The sequence below is a fragment of the Cyanistes caeruleus genome, chromosome 3 (assembly GCF_971803275.1).
Source record: "Cyanistes caeruleus chromosome 3, bCyaCae1.hap1.1, whole genome shotgun sequence".
NCBI classification, from domain to species: Eukaryota; Metazoa; Chordata; class Aves; order Passeriformes; family Paridae; genus Cyanistes; species Cyanistes caeruleus.
The window spans coordinates 98,886,187-98,907,680 of record NC_141703.1 but is presented as its reverse complement, the minus strand read 5'-3'; the positions used below and the strand labels follow the sequence as shown (position 1 = coordinate 98,907,680).

At 38.4% G+C, this 21,494-nt stretch overlaps 1 protein-coding gene and 1 long non-coding RNA gene across 4 annotated transcripts in view; one reads left to right on the top strand and one right to left on the bottom strand.

The window, feature by feature from the left end:
* LOC147654389 (uncharacterized) overlaps positions 1–21,494 on the top strand; it is a 41,689-nt gene that overhangs the window by 18,078 nt on the left and 2,117 nt on the right. The gene's annotated exons all lie outside the window — the stretch shown is intronic.
* Positions 1,010–21,494, bottom strand: part of MAP3K7CL (MAP3K7 C-terminal like) — a 34,443-nt gene continuing 13,958 nt past the window's right edge. For all 3 annotated transcript variants that reach the window (XM_086883345.1, XM_023943558.2, XM_086883344.1), the window contains 2 exons: positions 17,172–17,287; positions 1,010–6,764 (listed from right to left, as the gene is read on the bottom strand). In XM_086883345.1, the coding sequence (XP_086739471.1) occupies positions 6,584–6,764; positions 17,172–17,287 (297 nt within the window). In that variant the 3' untranslated portion in view covers positions 1,010–6,583. The remainder of the gene's footprint in view (positions 6,765–17,171; positions 17,288–21,494) is intronic.

The following is a 21,494-nucleotide window of genomic DNA, read 5'->3' as shown; positions in this document are numbered from 1 at the left end:
AGTGGTAAATTTGTACACTGACCTTTGCCTAGTTATATAAAAATTATTTGCTATAAACAAATAAACACACTCCACTTGGACAAACATAATTGTGTGTTTTCTTAGGTATCTCTGCTTTGGTCCCATTACCCACCAGAGGGAGCTCAGTCAAATGTAAGGGACTGTTCCACCAACCACCAATGTAAATTAGTGAGAGCTATTTGAAGGGTTATAAATAGATTTAAACACAATTTTAGCAGTTAGTACATAGCTGGATGTAATTTATATTAGCTGGGATCTGTAATGTGGGTGGTTTGGGGTTTTTTTGCTTGAAAGAATACTCCTTTTTTGAAGTTATTTCAAAAAGAAGTGTTTGCATTCTTGCCACAGATAATTTCATCAGGAAGTACTTCTTCATATGTGAGTAACTGGCTTTTATTTTCACAGCCATGGAGGGAACACCTGAATAAGTCTATTATTTAGAACATCATACATAGGAGTATGTCTGAATGTGCCTCTGTCTTCCATGAACATTAACATTTGTATTTTTTGTACTGACATCTAAGGAGTAAACATATATGCTGATGTACTTGCAGACCAGGAAGAAAAAAGGGTCTGACCACAAGACAATGTTCTTAGCAGGTAATGTTAAATGATGCATTTGCTTCTGACTGCTTAAAAAAGTTCAGAGTGGTTGACTTATTTGAGCTGTCCACCCACAGCAGAGAAATATGGGTCAAAGACCCAGGCTGGGGAGAGCACTGTGATGAAATGGCTGTGGAGAAGTCTGTGGCCACAAGGCAATCAGGCCTGTGCACTGAGGTATGTCATACACATGTAAGAAAGTTACACGACAGAGGTGAAACTTTTCAGTCACAGAACATCACACTGCTGCTATTCCTTCATGTGGGAAACTGTTCATGAAAGTATAAAACGCGTGCAGTGAAAGCAGCAAAAAACCATTAGTGGGGCTGCAGTTATTTTAGTACTGAAGTGCTCTTGCTTCAGTGCATTTTTTACTCTACACAGGTTATTTACCAAGTTTTTATTTATCTTTAATGCAAATACAGCAGTTGGCATAGAATTGGACTCAATTACCCTTATGGGACCCTCCCAACTCAAGATTTTCTATGATTTCATGATTAGCAGAATAGTCATATCCTGATACTTGTTATTCCTCTTTCTGTAGAAGAATCATCTGCAATGCTCTGACATCTGTATCACATCTTAACTCTGTTAATTCTAGACAGAGTTGACAAAAATATAACCTTAATGAAGTGAATATTTCACTACAAAATTTTAGTGTAAACTAGACTTGGAAAAGTGTTGGGACACATCCAAACAAAATGCTGAGCTTCTTAATGCTGAGCTAAGGGCAACAGCCTATGCATTCTATTGGTGCAAGCCATAAGCAGCCAGAAAGCAAGCAGTTAAGGCAACAGCTCGCTCACCAGTTCCTTTTCCTGGCTGTACCTACTTCCTTACCATCATTTACAGTTCTCATATCACTTAACTCATTCTGAGCACCCAAAGCACAGTTTGGCACCTGGCTGCACATTTGTTATATCAGCACACACATCCTCATTTTGTTTCCCTAATTCCTGTATTAAAATTTAGTATAAGATTCAGACAAATAACAAAATCCACAGACCACCTATTCTCATATTTTCTAACCATTTCATGGAAACCAAGCATGTCTCACAGCAGGCACCTGCAGGCTGGTAGAATTCCTTGCTGTCACATACCAGCACCGAACCACAAAACATCATATGTAGCATTTGGAAACCACCTTGAGCACATGGTGATCATCAGACCATGTCATAAGATCGTCAGACAGCTGGATCTGAGCTCTAGACTGACGCTACTTACTCAGTGGGAATGGATTGTGGTCAGGGGAATTAAAGGAACTGAGGTTTAGAAGGGGGAACTGATAATTGGTGTGTAGAAAAGCAGAGTGACTCATATGCTAAATCTTGTGCTTTCTACAGCATAAACCATGCAGTGGAGGAAGCCTGGGTTGAAGATAACAGTGATTTGTGAATGGTTGTAATCTTTCATTCATATGAGTAACACATGACATTACTTGTTAGGAGCACTGAAGAACCTAGAGGTGACTGGCACTGTCGCAAGCAAGGTAGATTTTTCATTCTTAGAAAATAATCTACTTTGAATTTAAAGTGTCAGCCTCACCGTTTTGGTGTGCATCTTAAAGACCATCTTGATAACTCCCAGTTTAACATTGCAAAACCAAGCCACTCAGTGGAGGAAATGGTGAGGTCAAGGCTGCCCCTTCAGCTCTGCTTTGCTACCTTCCCCTCCCTCTGCAATGTGGTTGCAATGTGGTCCATGGTGCAGTCATGCAGTCGGTGTCTGGTCTTGTCCCAGAAAAGTACATCAAGATGGACAGCAGGGCCCAGATTTTTGGTACTTGTTCAGCCTTAGTCTTTCATTGCTGCACGCCTTCCAGGCCTGTCATGAAGACAGTTCATAGTTCCATGATAGGTTTTCCAAGGATATGTATCACCATATCATCCACGCATGTGCATGCTATGACATTCCACCAGGAGGGAGAAGACCCTCAGGACTGTGGGTGCACAGGTGTAACTGTGGGAGTATGAAGGTGGGAGAGAAAAGTCATGGCAGCACCCAGGTTTTGTCCACTCTCTTCACAATCCTGCTTAACAGGCCCAGTGATCTTCCTGTTACATCACTGCCTGGACCAAACTTCCTTTCCCTGCAGCCCTGTTCTTCCACCACTGCACAGTTTGTACCCCCACAGAAAAAGAGGCAAGTCTCCTCCAGACGAGTCTCCCCTGTTCCTTTAGACACTTCCACTTTGTGCATTGATCAAGAGAAGAATTTTTAGTAGGGAAAAACACCAAGTGGCTTCATGATTATTACTGTGACTAGCTCATTTCTGCAAGGTGTCCTGTGACTGGAGATGAAGCAGCAAAGGCTCATGTGGCAGAGCTCCCCAACCACACAACCCAAAGGAGGGCTGAGAACACCTCTCTGTCCCACCTGTCCCCACTGTTAACAGCGTGTAATCCTCACAAAGGCCTAGATGGCAATAAAGCCTCTGGGGAAGGGTGACACACTTCCAAAGATCATTAATTCACAAAATCAGACAAAACAGAGGTACTCTTGAAAAGGGAAACATTTTTTTTTTAAAAAAGGCATTGAACTCAAACTCACAGCTCCTCATCTTCCAGACTTTCCAAGTGTCAAGTCACCCTTGGCTCTGGCTGTTTCAAGACCGCATGAGTCATATCCTTTCTAACTGGAAGCCTTAAACTGAGTTTGTTCAGCATTCTTTACGATGGAAGGAAGTTAGTTAGCAATGATAGAGAATGGAAAGCACAGGTCTTGTTTTTATTTTAAACCCATGTACTTCACTGCTCCTTAAGTGGTTTGAAGCAAATGCATTTACCACGGTGGTGGCATGCTTACTTTTGCTAAGCTGAATAACCTGGATAACAGCAAGAAATACACTTTGTAATACAGCTGTAGCTCTCACAGGTTGTAATCACATGCTATAAAAGTGAACCTTTCATTGGTACTTGATTTCAAAAACTGGCTTCTAAATTCTTGGGTTAAATACAATATAAAACCAACTTTGAAATAATTGTATAAAACTTGTTTTTATAGTGTGATACATACAACAGGACCCAACATACAGACCACTTCAACCAGGACACAAATCATATTATCTATGTGGAAAAATACAGGATCCCTATGATAAATGCTTTGAATGCTTGAAATTAAGCTAAAAAGCTTAATTTCAGCTATTTAGTCAGCAGAGCTCCAGTGTCTAGAGAAAAACTCAGCATGTCAAAATTGGAGAGTTACTGAATGTGAAAATATTTCTCATTATTATGCTCTTGATAAACAAATCAAGAGATGGATGATAGATACAGCAGTCATCTCTCAGAAGGTTGTTCCAGCTACCTTTGCTCTTTTCAACACCTGGCTGATTTTCTGCATTATGTTGACTATGCTACATTTTAATTTAACTTGTCTATGAATATTTTTTGAAAATTCCACTTCTCTACCTTCCTGCCTTTGCATCCCACTTCCCCAAACATTTTTTCTCTTAAAAATAGTTTCCAAGAGATACTTTAATTTTTCTTCCTTGGTATTTCTATATCAGTTTTACTTAATTGTATTGCAATACAATTTCTCTGAGTCCCTTCTCTCAGGCACATGAACATGCATGCAGGCAAACTTGTTCATACAAGACTATTACTTTTACTTTCACCATAACTAAAAGCAGGAGGAAAATTTGATTGCACAAAGCTACAGTCCAAGTTGAATATAAATCTTTGACTTAAATTAGTTTGGGATGGTTTAAGAATTTAATATTTATCCAGGCTGGTAGGCTGGACCACACCAAAAATTTGGTGTCTGCACATCTGTAAAATATTTCTTGAATTCTTCTATACTGGTCAATGCCTACAGGTTAGGAAAAACATACTCCCTAACTATTCTCAAAGTGCTGATTGTCAAAAATGAAACCCAGCTTTCCTTCTCTACCTGACTGTGGCCCTCCCTCAGGTTTTTCTCCCAGCATATGGTCTGTAATTTTTCTGATATCTAAAGCATAGAGACTGCACTTATATGGAAATTTTCAAGGTGAACACAGTTTTTTGTAAATAAAGGTCTGCTGTCTGATCCATTTGCATCCAAAGCCAGTCTGTCAACAAACTAATTTTATGTACTTTATATGGTTTTCAATTAATTCACTGAAATTTCCTGATTGGATAATGTTTACAAGGCTAGATGGAAAAACCTTTGACCAAAATGACAAACTGTTTTAAAATGAGAATTGTCTTGTTCAAAACACATAAACACAAGCAAAAAAAAAGTACATTCTAGGTTCTGTGGTGGTCTGTGCTTGGAGTAAAGCTCTGATTTCTCTTCAAGTTGTTTCCCATCAGTTCAAAACTCAAACAAGGCTTTTCCAGCATTTCCAGGCCCGATATTCCAAGTGGTTTTTATTAACTATGGGGTTTTTCCCTCTTCAACTCCCACAAGGTACAGTGCAAACTGGATCCTTGGATAATAAGAAAAGAAGGATAATAGTGTTACACTGCTCAGGGAGCATCCCAGCAGGAAGCACATGCCTCAAGAGTGGTGATTTCTCAAGTACAGCAGGAACAGTGCCAAGTTTGGATGCTGACGCTGCCCTGGTGGCTCAGGAAGAGAAGTGGAAACAAGGTTGTCCTCTCCTACTACCTCTTCATGCTGTCCTGCTGCAGTGCCAGGTGCTTGGAGGAACGCAGAGCCAGTTTTCCCACCTGTGCTGCAGGGAATACTGTAGGCAATTAGCACAGCAAAATTACAGGCAGCTTGCAATTATTTTTTTTTGTCCCCTTTGCTGCCAGGAATTGTTCTGATTAACATGAAATCCCATTTTCTTGATAGATTAATGATAATAATCAAAGCTAAAGTCCTGGTGCAAATCTTAAGTTCATAATTTCAATTACTAAGACACATTTCAGTACTAGTAACACATTAAGTTGAATTCCAAGCTCATGAAGATGTAACAAGCTGCATCTGTCAAGCAGAGTTTAAAATACAAGGTGATTTGAGAACATTCAGAATATAAAAGGGCTTTTCTACATCCACTTTTAATGAAAAAATTGCTGTATGAATAGAAATGGAAGTATAATGAAGATTTTTAAGTTGATCTAAGACAATACAGGGATAAATAGAGCAAGTGAAACTGACATTTTACTTCCCAGTTATTTGTGTATCACAGAACTTCTGCCCCTACTTACAGCCTTTTATGTTTCAAAATAGACCAGAAAATAAGAACAAAAGATCCTCACAATAATTTCACTGACATAATCTCAGTTGAAACTATGATGGAACTATGATTCTTACATTAATTTTTCATTTCTTGCATGCCAAAAAGTACACTTAAAAGACACTCAAGTAATCTTTACACTTGAGGAAGAAAAATCTGATCTCTTCTGTTTCCCTTTAATTTTATAACTTGCAAATTATCACTGGCAGTGCACTTTTTTGATAAAAAAATATTTTGTAATTTCAGTTTTTAATGTGCAGTTTTTCAGATTTTATACAACAGTGTGACGTTGACATGAAGTATAGTTTTTACTAGTGAGGAGATCTGCTTCAAGATAACTTCCAAACACTTTAGGCATGAGGAAAATAATTTAAAAAGAATTCACTGGACTAAAATTAACATACATCTATTCCATATATTAACATCATCCCTGCCATATGCCTTAGTATGATCCAAATTTCCAACACAGAGACTATTTATATAATTTTCTAGTGTGTCCATATCTTCTTAAATTGGAAGAAATATGTTTAGAAAAGAAACATGATCCACTAGAACATATAATGGGGATAGATTAACTTCAATTACATTACTTGAAATAAAACATCTATTATATAATGGATGAAATATCCATTATAATAAGCTACTGGGTGGCAAGCATTAAATCAAATATAGACTTCTACATACTCTGTATCTGTAGTAAAGTGTTGTAACATATTAAACAGATCTTTATTTTAAAATCTCTTTCCAGCACAGGACCAATCCTGTATGAACTGCCTCACATGAGCTAGTTGGGAGTTATGAGGAACCCTGTCTTTTTTGGTACTGTATCCTGAGCTTTTCCAGTTGCTCCACGCACTGCGTCTGGGCCAGCTTCAGTGTTCGGTTCTCCTCTGTCAGTTCTGCATACTCCTTAGCCAGCTGAGCAGCATCCATGCTTTCCTTTTCCACTTGTTCCAGTCTGGCAATCAGCTCCTTTCTGACGATTATGAAAAAAACCCCAAATATTAAAAATAGCAGTAGGCAAAAATTTGTTGTCATGTGTTAGGTCAAAGATGGGCTGTAGGTTGTTAACTTACTTTTTATTACTTGAATTTGTGTGAAACAAGGACCTAGAGAATTAATTTTTTAGAGTCCTGGTTTTTTCCCCTTTAAAAGACTATGCTTCCAAAATCTCGGATAGGTTTGCTGTTCAATAACCAAGCCTGAAAAATGCTGTGTTCATATGTCTGTGTTTGGGACTGTTCAGCAGAAGAGAAGACTTTGGGGAGACCTTAGACCACCTTCCAGTACCAAAAGGGGTTCCAACAGAGCTGGAGAGGGACTCTTGACACAGGTGACAAGACAAGGGAATGACTTTAAACTGAAAGAGAGCAGGAAATGGGATATTGGGAAGAAATTCTTCCCTATGAGGATGTTGAGGCCCTGGCACAGGTTGCCCAGAACCTGTGACTGCCCCATCCCTGGAAGTGTTCAAGGCCAGTTTGGATGGGGCTTGGAGCAACCTGGTCTAGTGGAAGCTGTCCCTGCCGATGGCAGGGGGTGGAACTGGATGAGCTTTAAGGTCCCTCCCAATCCAAACTATTTTATTGATTGTACGATTCTGTGATCTCTAACTTCAGTAGGAGTTGAGCACACAGTTCACAGTGGAGAATCAAGTTCCTGGACATGACTTGCTAACACTTTGAAGAATAACAATTTATTTTTCTCTTAATACCAGCTATCATTGAAAGAGAGCAAGGTGTTTTTGTTTGGTTGGCTAGATTTATCAGTAAGTTCTGTGAAGTGTGCCTGGTTTCCTTTTCTCTACTACAAACAAATCCAGCAAATAGTAGACACTGAATCTGAACTACATGTATTGTTTCTATAATGTGTTTAAGCTCAGACCTTAACCCTATTGCTGAGGAAAAGTGATACAGATGCAAACCTGACACCTCCTGGTCCTCTTAAGTACAGACACAAGAGGATTTAAGCTGTTATTTCTTCTGGATGGAGTCACAGTGCCCTGTATTCCCAGAGCTGGCCAGGAGCTGGAGTTTCCCGTGTAGTATCAACCAAAATTACCTCAGCATAAGTTAAGACAAAAGAGATTTTAGAACACTGAAGGCATGAGTAACTCACAGAGTATCTAATTGTTCTCCCCTTAGTAACCCACTAGGCTAGCCTGGCCTCTGAGGTTTTTTTTCCCTTTAAGCCAAAATTCACCCATTACAGGAAGCCTCTTCTAAAAGATTCTTTTGATCATTCTGTCCCAGAGATTAGTTAATCTTCTAACTGTTCATAGCCCTGTGACATAATTTCTACTCATGTCAAAACAATGCTTGTAGATCATCAGCAGGAAGTTATTAATGCCTTCATAGTGGATAGATTACACTGCAGTCCTTAAGGGAGCCCACTTGTCAGGCTAGACCAGTGCTTTCAGACAGGAAATTCCTACAGATCAGGAATTCTATTCCCACAGGTCAGAGTATTCACAAAAAGATAACATTTCTGTGTTTGCTGATAACTTATGTTACTTGTAGCTGACAAGCTACCACTTAGAGCAGCAAAACTGTAAGTCTGGCTTTTGAAAAACAATTCTGTGTGGCCCTCTTTAAAGATCAATCTGACCTTCCTCTGTCTTTACTGCAGCTTTCAGTGATAGCAGAGTTTGTCCATGGTTTAGTTGACTGTTTACAGTCATAGTTCCTGCAGTTAAAGGAGTCACAAGTTAGAAGAGACCCTTTGGTACAGCCATTTCTACCAGCTGTGCTTCCCAAAGATTAAAAAAAAGAAAAAAAAAAGGAAAAAAAAAAAGACATTTATCAGCTGCTTCAGAATTTTTAAAATCAGCCAGAGGCAGCATATAGGCATCCTCCTATATGATATCTTTGTTTTATACTACTGAGGTAATGCAGAGCAGCTATGCTGCAGCAAAGCCTCTTATTTTTCCTTTCACCAGGTGACAGGTACATTCACCCAGGCCTTTGAGAGGAAACATCAAGAGGGTATTTTTGCTCAGTAAATTCTGTTTACATTTAACACAATATAGCTGTACAAGTTTTAAACACATCAAGCCACTAATAGGTTCATTTCTCTGTGGTTGGGCCATTCTAGATAAACCAGTTTTCAAAGAAGTCAAGACAATCTTGCTAGACAGCTCTTATTCATGGGCTGGAGGCCATGGAAGAGTGATTTAATGTGAGAAATACGTTCAGGGACAATGAGGTTTTACAACTCCAGATGCTTGTTTTTGGTTTGTGGGGTTTTTTTTGTTGGGTTTTTTTTTTGTTTTTTGTTTTTTTTTTGTTTGATTTTTGTTTTTCAGTCTACCTGGACTTCCTCTGAAAGGCTCTTATCTCTGGAGACCAAATGAGAACTTCTGCAATACTTCTTTGCAATTATTCTCTGGTGCAATGTTGGACTGAAGGGCTAAATTAAGCTCTTTCAAATTACAGACTGTTAAATCTGAAGTGTCCAGACAAATGAATTCAGAATCATTCTTCCTTACTTTTCTTACATTGATGAGTAATTACAACATTCTTAAATGGGACATACAGTGAACACACTACTAGGTAATCAGCATCTTAAAAGCAGTAAACCTTTTCTGTGGGAACTTTCAGGAATGGTACTGACTATCCTGGATTTGAGCCAGGAGAGGCACAGACAGACAACATGCAAACTCAGACAGCTCTAGTAATGAAGGTCAGTCCTGATTTGATGACATTCTGTGCAGGCATGGCTTTCATGCTGCTCTCCAGTAATATTCCAGCAGCACAGATAACTTCCCTCCCCTCTCCCCTGAATTTAGCTTTGCTATCAAACAAACTGTAAGTGCATTAAAATCAAAATATACTCATTGCTGTACTCCACACTCTTGAACCTCCCTCACAGAAAGCAGTTTCCTTGCACTGAGGTAGTAAAATTGCCCACTTCTGAGTCAGCAGAACCTACTTAGTCCCTTCCCATCAGGATCCACACCTGTTTACAGGATAGGGTGATGTTTCAGGCTAATACTGTCAGCCTGCCACAGATCTAAAATTAGAGTACCAGGGAATTGCTAAATGTTATGAATGGTGTAGTTTACTGAGCTCACAAAAGGATGAGGACAGTAACTATCATTTACATCTGATCTAATCCAAGATTTGAACTTAGTTGTCAGAGGTTAAAGAACACCATACTAAGCTCTTGCACCATCTAGACTTTGTTGTGGATGCTTAATAAATACATGTAGCACTGTGTAATCTGTGTTTTCTGTTAATGGTTACCCCAGGTTTGAATATTAACAGTATTGATAAGGTATTTTCTAAACTACTGCTGAGTTGCTCAAAGCTTTGAGACAATCTGTAACATGCACTTGAAGTGTTCTTTTTTGGGGAGGGCAACATTAGTGATTTGCATCATAAACCAATAAACTACAAGCAGGAGGAAAACACAGCATGGTCTTAGGGAAATTATTTTTCTTGTTCTGGCCTTAATGACTAAACATGCAGAGAACAATGCTCCTCAACACTCATATTCACAAGGAAGAAATATAAAGGTGACAGACTAAGCAGATAAATCTGTCTGGAGATAAGTGTATTTAAAGATGGACTGAACACAAGGAAAACAGTTTCCAAAATACAAAGAATCAAATTTGCCTTTCCCCCATTGTGAACAAGTTATTCAGGATCATTCATCTGTGGCAGTACAGTATCTTCCCAACAACTGGTCTGTACTGGTCATTTCCTCTTCCCACATTTGGCAAGTCTTTCCCACATTTGGCATGTCTTTCCCATCAGGGGGAATTATGAGACTGTGTAAGGTAACTGCTGTCTGAGGAGATTGTCCTTGCATGTTTGAAGTCTCCTAACTAATTCAACAACAACACCATTAAAGACATTAAAGTCTGCTTTAATGTAAATGAAAATGCGTCTCAGATACCAACACATAAATCATCATAGAATGATAGAATAGTTTGAGTTGGAAATGACCTTCCAAAGGCAAGAACATTTCCTCTAGAAGAGGAGGTCTCTTTTATTAGAAAATATGTAATTTAATTTCTAGTATTTGGCAAGTAACATATATTTTGCATAGATGCGAGATGATGAAGAAAAAGGTCTCAAATGGGAAAATTATTGAGCTAAAATTCTGCCTTTAAGGTTTACACCAATCCTTTTCTGAAATAGCTGGAAGTCTGGAAACTACTTGTCTTCACAGTGTTGGGAAAGACACTCAAGAAGCTGTACTTGGAGAAATCCTCTGGTCTAAAAAGCATAGAAACAGTCATATGGTCATGAGAGCAAGCTAAAACATATGAAAGGCTCCCACAAAATGAAGCAGACATCTCCACTGCATGTCTTTTGCCAAGAGGGCCATTGGGATCCTGGATTCTATCACCAACAGCGTGTCCAGCAGGACCAGGGCAGTCAGTGACTATTCCCCTGTGCTGGGCACTGCTGAGGCCACACCTCGAGTCCTGAGTCCAGCTCTGGGTCTTTCCCTACCAGAGAGACATTGAGGGGCCTGGAGTGTGTCCAGAGAAAGGAACAGAACTGGGGAAGGGTCTGGAGCACCACAGCAGCTGAAGGAGCTGGGGGGCTCAGCCTGGAGAAAAGAAGGATCAGGGGGACCTTTTCACTCTCCACAACTCCCTGACAGGAGCGTGTAGCCAGGTGGAGGTTGGGCTCTGCTCCCAGGGAACAAGGGACAAGAAAAGAGGAAACGGCCTCAGGTTGTCCCAGGGGAGATTCAGATTAGATATCAGGAAAACTTTTTAATTGAAAGGTTTGTCAAGCACTGGAATAGGCTGCCCAGGGAAGTGGTTGAGTCACCATCCCCGGAGGTATTAAAAAAACATGTGGAGGTGGCACTCGAGGACACAGTTTAATGGTGAACAGGGAGGTGGTGCTGGGTTGGTGGTTGGACTTGATAATCCTAAAGGGCTTTTCCAATCTTAACAATTCTATGATTCTATGTCTAATGTGTAAAAGAAGGAAAAGAAATCATATCCATGGCCAAGAAAATGAGTGATCCTAAACCAGGTGGTAATCAAATGATATTTTCTGTAGAGTTATATTAAAATTGTCTGGGGGAGGAAAAGGAGATAACCATCCAGTGCTAAGAATATAAGATACAGCTAGCAACCATGGCAACTCATATTTAACTACATAATCCAGGGTCATTATCTAGTAATAGCAATATAACAAGTGCTCAAAATAACCAGCCATCTCATCCCTTTCACCCAAAGTTAGATACCCAAAACCATCTGTTATGGAAATACGTGTGTGTTTCTGGAACATAAATTAAATTACATTCTGTGCCCTAAATGTGGTGTGTTCTCGCTTCCACACCCTTTCCTTTATTTTCAATCATGTCTCCCATTCCAGAGTGGTTTTTTCCCTTGTACTATGTATTGCTAGCATAAATGTGAAGAGTCTGAGTGAAGATAGCAAACAAAGCTATGATTAAATTAGGAAAAAAATCTACCCAATGTTCTTTCAAATTCTTGCTTCCTTTTTTGTTCTTGAGTAACCTCTTTTCCCATCCTTACTTGTTTTGTCCTTTGATTTTCCCTTTTTTGAAAATGCAACCTCTTTTTCTCTCTTACATTTCCCATTTTCATGTGAAATACTTGTCATCTCCTACTGCCAGCCTAGTACATTCTCTTGCCATCTATATTGCACAAAAGAGAAAAAGTAAATAAGCTTTGTTTTTGCCTTGATGAAAAGCCACCCTTGTCATTTCACTTCACTGACTTTTTGCTTTGGCATACTTGATGCTCACATTACACGTGAAGCTGAGCAGAAGTAAAATCCTTTGAAAAGTTGGAAGATTCAATGTTTTTCACTATTGTTAATACAATGTTTTACAGTTTTCTATTTCTTATAAAATTATATAAAAATATACCTGTATATATTATTTTATGTGTGGTTACACTGTACTTTGGAGGCTGGAAATAAAAGTGTTCAAAGTAAAATTAACTCTATTTCATTTTTTTTTTTCTCTCTCTAAATAGCTCTAATACCTGTACAGATTTTATGTCAGGGTAACATTTCTTCCTCCTAGCCAACAAATAGAAAAGATTTGCTCAATCAATTTTCTGCTTTTTTTTTTCTGTCAGTCATAGCTCTCAGCATTATGTGTACTATCAGCAGGCACCATAGGTGCAGAAACTGACAGGTGAGACTTGTCATTGGAATGTCACAGGTGAATTGATCTGTGGAAAGAAGTTGGGAGCACTGGCAAGGGTACCATCCAACAGCACTTATGATCTCCTTTGGTAAAAATGTACGCTGAAAAACATTATAAAAGCTGTCTGTTCCCATTACAAGGGATGGACTTGATCATTGTCCATTTTATCAAAATAATATCTAAGGGAAATAGACAATAGATAGCAGGTGTAGTAGGCAATTGGAAATCTTCATTTCCATACATTCAAGTTCAAATGAAGACACCTACAGCAGGGGCAAATTTTAGAAATCTCCAATCTCCATATTTTCAATTTGATTGTAATTGGTTTTGATGCACAAAAAAAAATGCATCATCATTTGATGCAGGCTAAAAGCTTGTGCATCTCATCAGACTTTTTAGACAAGTCAAAGCATTCTTCCCTTTTAAAAATGGAATAATCACTACTTCCAGTGATGGGGCAGCCAGGGCTGTCTGGGCAACCATTTCCAGTGTCCCAACATCCTCACAGAGAAGAATTTCTTCTTCATATCCAACCCAAACCTACTCTCTATCAGTTTAAAAGCATTCTGCCTTGTTCTATCTCTACATGCCCTTGTAAATAGTCTCTCCATCTTTCTTGCAGGCTCCTTTCAGGTAGTGAAATGCCACAGTTACAAGGTGCATATGTAAGTATATTCATATATAAGTATACACACACACACACATATAAATACATATATATATATATGTACACACACAATGCAAAACATGCATGCCACACCAGCCATTATAATCCACACTTCATTCAGTATATGCTAGCCACCAAACTACTTTTAACTCTCTTACTGTAAGTGCTGGGAATGATTTTACACATAAATCAGTGAACATGAGAGCAAAAATCTCCTTTACTTCTCACTTACTCTTTTGCCTCCACACATATACTCCCTTTATATCTAGTTTTAGATAAAAATCAAGGCTATCATGTTCAGGTTTGTTTGCTTACGTGTGTGTAAAGTTACATGTGTCCTAATAACTTTCTAATCAGTCTTTCAATTTCAACCAAACTTCATGGGGTAAAGAGACCCCAGTTAATTTTGGAGGGTTTAATAAAGACTGCTACAGAAAGGAAAGCTATGCAATGGGGGAAGGCAGTCTTATGAATCCTGCTCCAAAATACTACAAAATTGATAATCTTCCTGGAGGAAAGGGTTATAAACAGTCCATATTTGGAGAAAAAGTATCTTCAGTTGGCATTTGCAGCTTGTTAAACCTCAAAATCAGGTAACCACAGTGCACCAGCTTGTAGGAAATTAAACATTTTTGATCCCAGTGCTGTAGGATCACTTTTTCAGATTAAGACACATGGGAGCTGCCCTGATATTTGTCATGTTTAGGCATTTCACACTATACAGCATGTGAACACAAGGCTGCAAATATGTAATTAGAAAGTATATACGAGTCTCAGTAATACAATTCCATTTGTTGCTTTATACAGCCACTCATAACATATGTTTACTGGGGTGTGGAATTCCCAGAACAGGTTCAGTAAAGATGGCAGTGGTGGAAGCTGCCTGACATTGTTCCACTGTTGACATCCACTGGTGGAATGAAGGAAAATGCCAGCCTGAAGCCCTTTAATTCATCCAGGATAAGCACCACTGAGAGGCTGACCTCTGGGTTCAGAGGTTGATTAGGATAGTTGTGAGTTCAGGTAAACAATTTTGTGCATCTACCTGCTGTTCTCAAGAAGCAAACCTTGTCTAATTTAGCTAGCACCACAGACTTATAGATAAAAAAAATTGCATTCAAACAGCAACTTTTTTTTTTTCAATTCCAGAAAGTGCAAAAATATATGTGAATGTCTCATTTTCATGGGCTCCAAGCATTCTTCATAAATAGGCATAACTGATTCAACATTGTGCCAGTATTAATAATAATGGATTTATATTAGTGGACTCTAAAACTCAAATGATTGAAGGCTACCTTTGTTGTTTATACAACTAAAGTCAAGCACTTAATCATTTAATATTTTATATTGCGCTTGGGTTTTCAGACTAGACAAAGATATGTGGTTGATTGCTAAATACATAGGTAAGCAGCTTACATTAAACAACAAAATTTGAAAAATCATTGCAAATTCAAAAGAAATACTTATCTTCTAATCTTTTTAAAAATACCAATTTCTTTTGATTGGCCAAGTTCAATTAATGGTGAATCAAATGCAAACACTGCAAATATGAATCAAACACAAAATACATTTTCCCATTACATTGGACATCTTCTTTTTAAGCTTTTGTTACAGTCTGTTGGCATCTGTGCCGACAGACACAGTCTGTGGCATGAGTGCCACACAGATCCTTCTGTGAAAGGGAATTTGCAGTGGGAAACTTCAACTAGCTTTGACACTTTAGGCAAAAAGTAACTATGTTGTGCCTATATCCATCAATCCAGATAAAGATATCTCTCTTTCTTACCCTGCATAGTTTGGATTCAGGGAGTTCTTTGGCAGTCCTGTAAGACTACAGGATTTCAACAGTTTCCCTCCCATCATCTTGCTTCTGCAGCTGCAGATTCCCATGTGTCTTGGGTTGCAATGCAAGATGTAATCAGAAGTATGTATTCTATTACCAGCTGTTAAAACGGGGCCGGGCAGTGTTCTTTATCTCTTCCATGACCCATCCCTCATAACTGGGGGATCTCTTCTGTTAATGGGCCATTGAGTCTCATTACATGACTGATAAAATTACATCATCCCATTGTGAGATGCTCCAGCCAGGGGGAGGAGCCCAGCATTCCTACCTGGATATAATCTGAGACTCAGAGCACCACAGGCAGCCATTTGCACTGGATTCCCAGAGGAAGACTGGACCCATTTACAGCACCACTGCACCTTCAGAGGTAAACTACACCCTTTCTACAGGATGACTGATTCAACAGAACCACATCTGTCACTCCAAGAGGACTGTAGGCACCATTTAATCAGACTGTTACTGACACCCTGACCAACAGGGTGTCAGGTTGTACTCTGACTCTCAGTGGCTTTTTGTACTACTGCATTTTTATTTTAATTTTCCTAGTAAAGAACTGTTATTCCCATATCTTTGCTTGGGAGCCCCTTGATTTCACAATCATAACAATTCTGAGGGGGGAGATTTTTCCATTTCAAGGGAGGTTTCTGCCTTCCTTAGCAGATGCCTGCCTTTTCAAACCAAGACACCATGCAAACTTGGCTGAACTGCACGGTCAGCTGGGCTGAGATTTACTACTCACCTTCTTTCCTCTCTCTGAACTTCTTTTTCAGGTTTCTTGTGGAAAGGGACTGACAGCCACAGAGTGCCCTTTGCCATTTAATAGTCAGGTAAAAGATGACAGGGCTGTGAGTACAGGCCATAGACAAGAAAAAAAGTCTCCAGCTTATTCACTTTGGGTATGAACACCTGAAATGCCAATGTACATTGAACCAGTGTACACAAAAACAAAGCACCTCACAGAAACATGTTTGCTAATATTGTCAAACATTCAAAGCCTAAATGAGGATCCATTTTGTTCTTCAGTAAAGCGTGCAGTGTTTATTGAATAAACTAAAATTGAAAAGGAACCTGCACCAGCTGAACTGGATTGTTATGTGACTTGGAGGCTTGTCAGTGAAGGTTTTAAGGGACATCCACAAAGGTGAGGGCCCAAAACTATGACAGCCCTTAGTGGCCTCAATTGATCCTATAGAGCAATGGCCAACTTGTGCTCTTCTGTGACCATCAGGCAGTGGCATGAAATCATAGGATCATAGAATGGATTGGGGTAGAAGCAGACCCCAAAGATAATGCAGTTCCAAACCCATGTCACAGGCAGGGGACACCATACACTAACCCAGCTTGCTCCAAGCCCTGTCCAGCCTGGCCTTGAACACTTCCAGGGATAGCACAGCCACAGCTTTTCTGGGCAACCTGTGCCAAGGCCTCACTACCCTCACAGGGAAGAATTTCTTCCTAATATCTCATCTATCCCTGCTCTCTGTCAGTTCAAAGCCATTCCCCTTGTTCTGTCACTCCAGGCCCTTATAAATAGTCTCTCTCCATCTTGTAGGCTTCCTCCAGATAGTGGAAGGCCACATTTATAAGGTGTGTATAAATAAGTATATACATATATAAGTGTATATGTATATAAGGTCAGAACATACAATGTTAAACCTTCATGGTTCAAACAGGGTTTTACAAAGAGAATATAGGACAGTAAATCCTTTGGGAAAGTTACTCACTTTCTTTCTTCCAGCAGAGCAATTTCTTTCTTGACCTCATGGTACTCTTCCGCTATTTTGCAGTGCTGTTTATACACCTGCATAGATTCCTTAGAGTCATGGCAGGGAGGCAGAGGCTTTAAGGAAAAAAAGAAGAAAAACACCCCACTGCTTTTTGAATGAAATATTAGTTAAAAGCCCACATATTTTGAAAGATACAATATTTATCTAAATTCTTGTGAGAATATCTAAAGATGTTATTCCCTTAACTGCAGTATATGGTCAACTACTCCTAGTGATGGCCTTTCATGGAAGGGAAAAGTCTAAAACAGTTCCCTGTGTAAGAATATGTGTAAAAATTCAAAGCATATGTGTAAAACTTCAAACATTTTGAGAATTTTCAGAACTCTCCTTGTCAGATTTGCAAAATATCCCTGAAGGCTTTTCAAAGAATTTCCCCTTTATCTCCCTCTTTTTCAACTAGTGATAAGTAAATGCTAAAGATGATGCATTGGTCAGACCTATCACATATATCTTTACACTGCCAGGACCTGACGTCATTGTAGCAAGATCAACTTTTTTTCAGTGTACACTGAATATAATAAATATGGCAAATAAAACCAAGCTGTCCTAGTACTCCTTATGTAAATTTAATCGAATTCTTGAAAATACATTTTGGTTAAATGTAGGTGCTTTTTTCTGCTTAAAAAATAATGCATCTTAATTCAGGCTTCAGGTTTGACTGCCACATTTTGGTTATAACACTTTTAGAAAGTATTTTTAAGTTATTAACCATGAATCTATTGACTGTAAGTGAACTCCAAATAGTATGCTTGAACCACCTGTTTGAAGTAATAGGAAACACTTAAAATAGTTCCTTTACTGCCGAGTTAAATAACATCCAGTGGTGTTCCACAATATTAGTAGATTATTTTGCATTTCTTCCTCTCCTTTATTAGGAAAAGCACAAGCACTCAGACTTTTCTTATTTATGATCTTGTAATCCTTTGTTTTATCTAAAGTGGAAATTTAAATTTTACTAAACATATTCAGAGACAAAGATAAAAACATTTTTGTTCAGGAGATGGGGTAAGCTGGCATCAGACATAACCCAAAGCACAGATGTAAGTAATGTATGGAGCTTGCAAATACTTTTAGTTGATATGTGATTCCTCACTGAAATTTTAACACAGACACTCATATTCAATGTTCAAAATGTAAAACTTCTACAGCAGAATTGTTTCACACCACATTGTTTCATTCTTCTTGATCTTGGAGATTTTTGGAACCCAGGAAAAGGGCAGCACAATATTTGATGAATCTAATCCCTCATAAAGGGCTTTTAATTGCATTTCAATGTGGATGAGCAATAGCACCATTCATATAGCCACCCAAATAATAAGCATAAATTTAGCAGGACTGAATATAGAAGTCTCAGTGCTCTAATCCAAGAATGCATGGATGAGCCAAAGCAGCATCTCTGCTATCTACCAGAGATCAGCCACCAACAAGTGCATCACAATAAAACCATTTCAAACAGTACCAAGGGAAAAGTCTCCAAACAGTGATACTTCAAAAGAAAAACAAAACAAAACAAAGTAAAAAACACCTTGGAATTTCTTCCAGTTTAGTTTCCCCTAATCTAGCTGGTTTAAACCAGTTAAAAAATTAAAACAGTGTTCAGTTTCTATATTCCAGCTTCCCACTCAAAAGATATATATAGAGAGTGCTAAAAATTATCTAGTCATGCTGAAACTTAGTATCTAAGTCTCACTTAGAACCAGTTGCTGACTTTTAAAACCCTTCCTATTATTGTTTCCTCTTCAGTAACATTTTTTCTTACACTGATATTTTAGCATCTAAGTTAATTTATACCATTGGTTTAATAATTTCTGTTAATAAAATTCTTTTCAATTTGTCTGATGGTAGTAAGCACTATAGCAAGAATCTTTTAAATTATTAGTGTATTTTTCTTTAAAACATAAATGTGATTATGTTTTCAAATGAGTAGATAAAATATCTTTGGATCATATCATAGAGTGGTTTGGGGTGGAAAGGACCTTTAAGAGCATCTAATTCTAGCCCCTTTGCCATGGGCAGGGACATCTTCCACTAGATCAGGTTGCTCCAAGCCCTGTCCAACCTGGCCTTGAACACTGCCAGGGATGGGGGAGCCAGAGCTGGAGAATTTGGTTTGCTCCTCTTCTAAGAAAGGCTCCAGAGACAGTATCTACAACATCCATGAGTAATTTCTGGTCAGCAGGATATGAAACAGGCTTATTTAGCAAACACCTTCTACTGCAATAACATGGGAAAAGGAGAGATACAAATCTCTATCCCACCTGGAAGGACTTTTTAAAATGTCTCTGGCCAGGCAATGGGAAGTACTGCAGATACTGCAGTACAGAATGCCCAATGGCATTCCATGAAGTCTGTATAACATTTTTATGTTAAGAGGTTGCTAGTTTACCAAGGTGACTCATTTCAGAAGGCCTTAATTAAGTTAAATTTACAGAATGTTGGTTTTTTTTTTTTTACTTAGAAGCAAACAGCCATACTTTGACTTCCTCTTAGGACAGACTGAGCTTGCTACTTCATGAAGCACTTGCCTGTCCATGAATTAATATAAATAAAAGCATACCTGCTAGACAAGCAAAAAACATCCTTGCCAAAATAAGTTACATTTAATGGCAACAGATGCTACTTTTAATCCTGTTTATTTCAGGCTTCAGTGTCATCCACCCTCATTTTCCTGTGCTGGCAAAATATGCACATGCCAGCATCTCTGATTATGTTCACAAAGCTAGTACAAAAGCTACAGCTATAAGTTATACTGGTGGACTGTCCTATTATGCCTCATTTTCAACAAAGTCTGATTTTTCCTTGTGTTTTGTTGAGTAACTCACTGTAACACTGACAAATGTTCTAAGGAATTCAGCAGGTAGACGCTAAGAGATCCTTTTATAGACCATCCTGTAACTGCACATATATATGTAGATGTTTACAAGACATATGCACTGTTTATTTAGGCTTTTGTTCAGAATCCAGAAGTGTAAGGTGTTGGAAGATGACATGCAAAAGCAGCTCATGAAGAAACAAAATCACAGATTTTGGTTTGGGTTGGAAGGGATCTGCTTTCCTAGTAGGAGAGGTGCTCCATTCCTCTAAACATCTGAGTGGCTTCCTCTTTGTCTACTTTATAGGGCAGGTTGAAGGAGGTCTTCTAAATAAAATCTTTTCTGGGGTGATACAGAATGAAAGTTTTCAGGTTTTTGGGTTTTTTTTTGCTTCACTCACATGACAAGTTCTTTTGCCTTGCCATATGAAAATCAGCATTCCATATTGCTATCCATTCCACAGTGCCACTCAACTGTTCAAAAACTTTAAAACAGTTGATTTTTTTGATTCACCAGTGTTTACTTGCATTTATGTATTTGTTTAACTGAGAAAAAAAAAAAATCTGAAAAAGTTGAAGTTTCCAGAAAAAAATGTATCAGGAAGTTTTTCCAGCTCACATTAACTTATCTAGAAGTCTTCAACACTTATCTAATTAAGGAGTGGTGTTTTGCTTTTTGTAAATTTGAGAACTTTCAGCTGAACTATTCTGGAAAACTGAAAAATACAATGTCAATATTTTGAATGTGGCCACTGTTCATTATATGGCCTTCTTCACTTTTCTATGACAGAAAAAAATCACATTGTGCCAAGCAAAAATAGCACATTGCAGCTACTTTTTTGTTGTGAAACTGGAACTCTTCCACCAGTTTCAGATATCCATCTTAGGATACATCGAGTCTAGTCTAGTTTTACTGTGAAAGTAAACAGTTGTCTTTCCTCCAAACATTCTTATCAACTGGATGAGAGCAATTTTGAGTTTTGCTCTCCTTCCTGGGAGATTTTCCATTTTTTTCTAACCTTAGTATGATGCTCTTGGTGAACATGCATACATGTTAACATACATGCATAAAATTGTTTTACATAATCTAAGACCAAAGTTATCACAGCAGCTTTACAGGAGACTTATCAAGTTCATAGGCAATCAAATCTAATTATAAAGCAACACAGTGCTCTAGGAATTCTCATGGAAATCAATACATAGTAAAAAAATTACAGCATCGTCTTTAAAATCACATAATGCTTTTGAACTTTCTAAAATAAATTCATGTGTCTGACAAGAATCCTGGCATTCAGTAGAAGCAATTAAAGTTCCAGAGTAAACAAGGTTTCTGCTAAATGCTTATATCATACACAACACACTGCCCCTTTCATAACATTTTCATTACTTCTTTTATATGAGCATACTCCACTAAAGCAAGAAAAACTATCCTGTCACTTAAAAAACTG